At 50.0% G+C, this 7802-nt stretch overlaps 1 protein-coding gene across 3 annotated transcripts; it reads right to left on the bottom strand.

Moving 5' to 3' along the window:
- Window positions 1-1821: 1821 nt before the first annotated feature.
- On the bottom strand, window positions 1822-6905 carry LOC310662313 (uncharacterized protein). Of its 3 annotated transcripts, none has more exons than XM_083409106.1 (2): window positions 6242-6905; window positions 1822-3546 (listed from the first exon to the last, which is right to left on the bottom strand). In XM_083409106.1, exon 2 carries the CDS (start codon window positions 3502-3504, stop codon window positions 2380-2382), a length of 1125 nt encoding a protein of 374 aa, XP_083265232.1. In that variant the 5' UTR covers window positions 3505-3546; window positions 6242-6905; the 3' UTR covers window positions 1822-2379. The 3 variants fall into 3 exon arrangements, with proteins under 3 accessions (XP_083265232.1, XP_083265233.1, XP_083265234.1); XM_083409107.1 differs by lacking the exon at window positions 6242-6905 and adding an exon at window positions 6057-6166; XM_083409108.1 differs by lacking the exon at window positions 6242-6905 and adding an exon at window positions 4031-6034.
- Between the last annotated feature and the right edge of the window lie 897 nt (window positions 6906-7802).

Raw genomic sequence — 7802 nt, forward strand, 5'->3', positions numbered from 1 at the left:
ACGTAACACAGAGTACAAGGATGTGACCTTGTAAGCAGGTCATTGAATGCTTGTGCAATCACGCACCTGGGCAAATCTCAGTTCAGATCAAGTGCAACAGCATAAAGACAGGAGAAAACATCCAACCCTCATGTACATCGCATGCCAAATATATGTAAAATAATTATAAAATTCTGGGTCACAGTAATATTACAGTGTGGTCTCAATTCTGCAGACATTGCCCCTTTTTTGGATTCTAACCATTTCTTGTATCAAAAGCCTATACTTTTTAAACAGAAATAATGGAGAATCACCATGCTGATTTCTCTCCATCTGCAGCATGCTCTCTCACACAATTCCTCCCATGTGTTCTGCCCTGTAAGAGATGCCTTGTGTTTGATTAGGGAAGTCGCCTTCAAAATGTAAGACAGACATTGCCAAAGCTGAAATTCCCCTTTTGCTTCCCTCCAAATATATCCTGATTGGGACACTGTCCAACCCAAGGCAATTTGTTGCCAGAGGTGAAGGACAAGATGGCGCCTCCTCTCATTCCATGCGCAGAAACTAAGAGGACTGGCAACTAACGGGGCAGCAGCCTCCACCATGCTTGAGGTCAGCAGGCTAGTTTAGAAGGTGCAGAGCAGGTTGTACGCCACACACAGATGTGACCTCCAACACTTCACTGCCACTCCATCTCTCCATAATCTGCTGCTCCACTGTGCCTAATGGTAGGGCTAGCTCTGTTTGGGACCATTTAAAACAGCCAGTGGTGACTGTCGCACACTGGAACTGGCACAGCAGAAAGCAGAGAGCCCAAAAGTAGATGGAGCCAGAGCCAACGAGATACAGAGCCAAATAATTCTAGTTTAGTCCCTATTCCTTTCCCCTGGTGAGTTCTACAAGGGTCAACACGGAGACTAAGGAGGAGGAAGCTGCTACAGGCACAGCCACCCCAGGCTGCTTGTATGTAAGGAGGCTGGCAGCTGGCTGGAAGCAGGCTAAGGTTGGTGGGGCGTTGCCCTATTTGCCCTAATGGGGGCCTCCACTGAAAGCAGCCATGTTATTTCCCAAAGAGAACATTGTGAGTTTATGTAAACTTGCTGCCTCCCACTTCTTTTAATTTGCTAGGGGGGAAATTTTAGATGAGAAGCCCAAAAGTGTATGGGTTGAACAGTCTACAAGTACAGTAGTGGGAAATGTAAGTTCTGTGAAGGGGCTTGAGATTCCTCACAGAATTTTCAGCACTTTTCACAAAACATTGATGTTTCAAGACATTATCCAGAGAAAGCACGAGTTAACCTTTGTGGTGCAGTGGTAGCACCGGCACATCTGCCCTGCTCATTCTTCATCAAGATCTTGCTTCATGCGGTACTCTGCACCAGATGATGGCCTAACACCTCAGCCCTAAACACATTTATTTAAAAGTAATTCTGGCTGATTTGAATGCAATTTACTTGTAAGTGTATGTGCTTAGGCCTGAGGTATTAAGCGCACATCATCTCTGGATGTTGAGAGGGAAACAGGAGAGAAAGCTGCAGTGTGTAGAAGGGAGGGACTGGGGCCTGTGGTCCTTCCCCTTGTCCTTCCTTTCAGTCCTTCACTTCCAGACACATATTCAAATTGGATCTCTGCCTACACATTAGGATTTTGCCTCACACCTATCGAGAAGTGCACACACACATATACAGAGACATGTACCCAGATTTTTCAATTCCCTCAAACTCTAGACTCAAGCACGCACATTATGGGCTGAGAGAGAGATCTCCAAACCTTAGATCACACTTTTCGGAAAGATGGGGGCGGGGGAAGAAAGGGGAAGGAGGAAAAAGGAGACAACTGCTCTTTTGCATATGTTAATTCATTGAAAAGTTTGCAAACTTGAAAATGCCCCACTGCATGGAGGAGCCAAGAAAGCAACTCAGAATGGGGCAAATAATCTTACAGAGGACCAACGTGTGTCGGCATTTTGTTTGGTACAAACCGGGAGAGGAGCACACATCACCCAGTGGCCATTCCTCTGGGAAACCACAAGAAACAGCAAATTCCCCAGTTTCATTTGCGATACTCTGCTACAGAGTTTAACGCATAACACTGTTTCTCCAATCCCTCAGCAGCTCCGGATGTCATGATGTAATTGTTGGAAGGAGGCGACAGTCATGTTTCCCTGTCCACCAGTAGCGTTCTCCAGTCTTTGGTGATGCCCACCCATTGATACTTCAAAGGCCATAATATTCTAGAGCAGCTCTAGGAAACGGTCCTATCCTCAGTCTCATGCCCTCGCTTGAGGGGGCGGGAAAAGTCTCAATGCAGTTACAGAGGTTTAAGTCCTTTTAGACAGTTGCAGGGCAGAGTTCATGTCCCAATCCCTGGTGCCCCCCACCCCACCTAGTTTTTGCATATTTATGAGGGCTGGATCCCAGGCTTGTCTTTGCCCTTGCTGTGTTCTGTCTCTGGTATCTGTGACATAGCTACTGGAGTGCTTCCTGCCCCGCCTTCTGCAGCTTCTCCCCAGTGGCTCCCATCCCCGACCCAGTCCTCCACCGATTCGTTGGTCCAGCCACTCCCAAGTTCCTCCGGCCCCCAGTCACCGCTTCCCGCCACCACTTCCGATTCCCAGTCTCCTGCCGTCGTCCAGCTGCCGCCTCCCTCCTCGACGGAGCGCTGGTAGTAGGTCTCACGGGCATGCTTGCGCTTGGCGTGTCGGCGGAGGGTGTTGCGCTCCGTGAAGCGCAACCGGCAGATCTGGCACTGGTAGGGCTTCTCCCCGGTGTGGACTCGCTGGTGGCGCAGGAGCTCCCCAGATTCCCGGAAGCCCTTGCGGCAGACCGGGCAACTGAAGGGCCGTTCGCCGGTGTGGATGTGCTTGTGCCTCTGAAGGTGCGAGGAGCGCTTGAAAGCCTTGCCGCACTCGCGGCACACGTACGGCTTGCTCTCCGAATGGGTGATGCTGTGGCGCTCCAGGTCCGACTGGTACAGGAACGTCCGTAGGCAAATGGGGCAGAAGTACAGCTGCCGGGGCGGCGGGGCTGATGCCAATAGCTCGGGCTCAGAGGATTGCATCTGCCCAGCCTGCTCGACCTCTTGGCGTGACACAGTGTGGGGCACCCCTTCAGCATCAATCAACACCATGGACCCTTCGTCTGCGGCGTCTCCCTCTCCTGGCGGATCAAGATGCTTGGAGGCCGGAGGGGAGGCCTGTGCATTGGACCGCCCCCCTCTGTGCCTGGTCAGCGCCGAATGCAGTTTGGGGCCCCACAGGGCAATGCTGTAGATCTCAGGATGAGAAGGCCTGTCCTCTAAGGCCGTGTGGTTCTGGGGGCTGTCATTGCTGAGTGGGGTCTGCATATAGTGAGCCCAAGGAACTGGGGGGCAGGTTTCTATCACCTGGTTTTCAAGCCCGACGCTGCCATGGTTTTCCGCTCTTGGCCAACTACTCCCGCCTGGCACCAGCACCCGAGCCTTTGCCTGCAGCTCCGCTGGATGCCCATCACCCCTGTCGACATGCCACCTGTGAGATTGCTCCATTGGGCACCAGGAACAAGAGCGCGTTCAGCTACAGGGACATCGCTGCGGAGACGGGAGAACAGTGAGAACCACAGAGAAGCCCAGCAGGAAGACCCCGCCACCCCAGCAATGCATTTGGTCTTCTGCAAAAGTATAAGCGCCACTACCATCTTTGCATTTCAGACCCCGAGAAGACATCCAAGTATTCATTCCAAAAGACATGGGGTGATAGCCACCTGAGCCACACTCAGCGTAGGCCCACGGATTTCTATGGGTCTACTCGGAGTATGACTTCGTTGGCTAGTACCCTAGGCGCCTTAAATTACAGTGGCAAAAAGCACTGGGGCACCTTAGAGATCAAGAGTGCAACATTTACGGAAGTGATTCCTTTTGAACTCAGCAGGGTTAACCCTCAAGTTACATAAACTATGAATGAGATTTCCATTCCCCAGCCTCCTCACCAGTTAATGCCTCCTCCAAAGTGGGCTGAAATCTAAAACATTTAAAAGAAACCCTACGTGTATATGTGCACTCTGTGCACACTTACCTGAATCTCTAACCGTGTGTGCAGTTCTTTTAAAATATACACTGAATTGTGGGTGTGACTACGCACTCGAGCATGGATATAATGGCGCACAGTGTCTGCACATGTGCACAGTCTAAATTGGTCTTAAGAGAGTCTTGCAGATAATATCTTCCCTTGTGGATGGGAACGCAAACGTGCATATGTCTACAAGGTATCTATGAGCAAAAACATATACACAAAGACATGCATTTTACATCTGTGAATAACTGTGTGTACAGTTATTCACTGTACATTAATGACTTTTGCATGCGAGTGCACCCTAACTTCATATATGAACATGCACTGCATCAGCAAGAGGGTCTGTGCTACTCATACTTAAGATCTGTTAACACCAATAATCTAATTTTAACCATCCTGCCATACCCAGGACAGATCAAGCGTGCAGTTTTCCTCCAGCTTTCAATATGCACTCATGAGTTAAGTGGGAATTCTAAACTGAATTAGCCATTCCAAGGATGCAGACTGGGTAGCTATTCCAGATAACTGAGAAGAAACCAAGTTTGATCATGCATAGGAGGTAGGGGCTTTGACTCTGAGGCAAGGATAGAAAGAAGGAGATTGCAATTCTATGTGTATATCCCTTATTGCAATTCTGCAATGTGCATCACGCTTTTGCAAGTAGAGCAGACTTGTTTTACAGACGTTAAGGAGGAACGCTTAGGACATTTGAATATGTACCCTAAACATAGTTCGCACAAACTATGTAATTCCCAGGGCTCCTTGGGGGTTGCCATCTATCCCCAAGATATAGCAGATGTCAGCTGCAGAAACTCACTTGCTTATCTGCTGGGAATTACCTCTTGCCATTACTTAGATGTAGATCTGTATTACCAGGAGACAAACCTAGCAGGTATCTCTTGGCACAGCTATAATGCAGGACTCAGAGTTGAGTCTGTTCTGCTCTGGAACCCATTTCCATACAGCCCTAGAAAACAGCCTAAGCAGAATATTAATACATTTTTAACTGGTATCTGCTGATAAAGAGCAGTCTCCCAGCCTCTTTGCAAATACTTTCTCCAGATGCTGCTCGTCCAGTTCTACAGAAATATGTTGAAATACAAAATAGAACCGACTAGAACGGCAATTACATTTTGCACAGATTTGAAGCTTGGCAATGTTTCAGTGGATTGCTTTGGAATTCTGACCATTTTCTAACCCTACTTTCAAAATTTAACTTTGAGAAATACTTTTTAAAAACAACCCTGGTTGATTCATTTTAAAGCTATCATGCTATGCATCAAGTTGCCAAAGCCAGCTCTTTTGCACTTTTCTAAACAAACAAACAAATGCTAAAGTCCAACAGCATCCACTACTGGAAATGTTAAGGGGGGAAAGAAAAGATGAATAGGGAGAGTATAAATTCACCATGTTGCTGTCAATTTGAATTAGGAAAAGAGATTCCCCCATCAGCAACATCCAATTCATTTCATTTCCACAATCCACCAATCCTACAGATTGTTAACACTGGATAAAAGGGAGTCATGCACAATCTTTCAGCTAAATTCCTGTGACCAAGTCACTGTCACAGCCATAACATAAGAACCAGCTTCGTTGCTTAATCTGAACTGAGACTTTGGCAGCCTTGGGCCAATGAATCTTCCAGAATCTAGCGACAGATTCTAGAACGATCCTGAGTGCCCCCCTCTTTTGTGTTTTGTTTTTGGGCTGATTTTCCTCGACTATAGGGAAGAGGGCACCTCTGGGCATGTGCTGAGTGCCCTTCCCTCACTCCCATCACGAGCCAGCCCGAAGGCATTTGGGATTATTTAAATAATAATAATAATAAATAAACAGAAGGGGATTCTAAGGGAGCTGGATTCCCCTTGGATAGGGAACGGTAAGAGGGGGAGGAATGCATTAGAAGAACCATTTGCGTTAAAATCATCTTCATCACAACAATCCCCGGCTCGACCCCGATCCCTTAAACGCAAACAAGTCTCGCTTAAAGGGAGCAGACCCGTTGCAATGCAAACCATCTCTCGTCCACCTCGCAGATCGAGGGTCCTGCTCGCTCCCTTCCTCCTTGCGCCCCCAGCCTGCAGAGAAGCGCCCGGAGCTGCAAAGCTTTCCCCGCCCGCCCCATTTGTGATCTAGGCTGGGCAGGAAGGGGAAGCAGGGGGCGAGGGAGAGAGCTACCCACCCAAACCAGGAGGCATAGGCAGCGGCTATTACCTGTTTTGCATTGTGATCTGCGGCAACTGAAGGTTTCAATGGGCCGGCGGTGGGTGGGGAGATGAGCGTCCGGTGGGAAACCTCTCGCCGCCCGGCCGCTGCAGAACAAAAGAGCCGGGCTGGTCGGAGCCGGGCATCCGGGAGGCGCACGGACCCAGCAGATGGACCCGGCGGAGAAGGCGAGCGCGCCAGTCGGAAGCGCCTCCTGGGTCCCAGCGCCGACCCGCCAGTGCCTAGAACCCCCCGGGGAAGGTTGGAAAGACTCGGGAGAGCCCAAACCAGGGTTGCCTGCTCAGTGCAGGGGGGGTGTTGAGTCGTCGTCGTCATCCTGTTCCTTTAAGAGTTGCAGAGAACGGAGATTCCCCCCCCCCCCGACGTGGCTTTTCCCACCACAGCGCTGCAGTGCTGGGAGAAACAGCGTCTGACAGAATGCTCCCTTCTATGCAACTCTTTTAAAGGGACAGAGGATGCGTGTGTGCCAATTCCAGTTCGACGCCTCTTTGGGAGGAGGATTCACGTATCGGAGGAGCTGTGATCTTCTTCCATGACAGATAGCGCCACACTAAATCAGCTGGTGTTTTTGGTGCCAAAGGACTCTTTGTCGTGGAAATCCAAGACTTTCTGTTTCTCCTCGTCGCTTGGCCGCCTGCGCTGATGATGTTAAGGGCAGAACCCCCCCCCCCTTTCCATGCTGGGAAAAGTGTAGAGTTCTGGTCTCCACAACTCAGACAAGATGTAGAGCTTGAAAAGTCCCCCCCCCACACAAAATGGAGTGCTTTGAGCTTCTTAGTTTAGGAGGAAAGGGCATTTGGTGCGGGGAGCATGGTAGAAATATATAACTACTGTATATGCATCTTGCGAACCTGGACAGCGATAAGTTTATCTCCCGATCTCATAACAGTAGGTCCATGTGAAGCTGGATGTTGGAGGATTCGGGGCAAACAAAAGGCTAGCTCAGTCAGCAGAGCCTGAGGCTCTTAATCTCAGGGTTGTGGGTTCCAGCCCCCATTGAGGAAAAGACTCATGCATCACAGGGGGTTACACAAGATGACCCTCGTGGTCCCTTGCAACTCTAGGATTCTATGATACTTCTTGAACAAAGCGTACCATAGTTAAACTTTGGCATTCACTCCCACAGGAGAACACCAAACGGGTTGGCTTTAAAAGTGAGTCAGACAAATCCATGGAGGAGCATGCTAAAGGTAAAGGTACCCCTGCCCGTACGGGCCAGTCTTGCCAGACTCTAGGGTTGTGCGCTCATCTCACTCTATAGGCCGGGAGCCAGAGCTGTCCGCAGACACTTCCGGGTCACGTGGCCAGCGTGACGAAGCTGCTCTGGCGAGCCAGCGCAGCACATGGAACGCCGTTTACCTTCCCGCTAGTAAGCGGTCCCTATTTGTCTACTTGCACCCGGGGGTGCTTTCAAACTGCTAGGTTGGCAGGCGCTGGGACCGAACGACGGGAGCGCACCCCGCCGCGGGGATTTGAACCACCGACCTTTCGATCGGCAAGTCATAGGCGCTGAGGCTTTTACCCACAGCGCCACCCGGGTCCCGAGGAG

The sequence above is a fragment of the Podarcis tiliguerta genome (genome assembly GCF_965153285.1).
Source record: "Podarcis tiliguerta genome assembly, chromosome: 13".
In the NCBI taxonomy this organism is placed as follows: Eukaryota; Metazoa; Chordata; class Lepidosauria; order Squamata; family Lacertidae; genus Podarcis; species Podarcis tiliguerta.

Bases quoted from the DNA above. Each gene is read 5' to 3' on its own strand.
- LOC310662313 (XM_083409106.1), bottom strand. From the start codon at position 3,504: ATGGAGCAATCTCACAGGTGGCATGTCGACAGGGGTGATGGGCATCCA.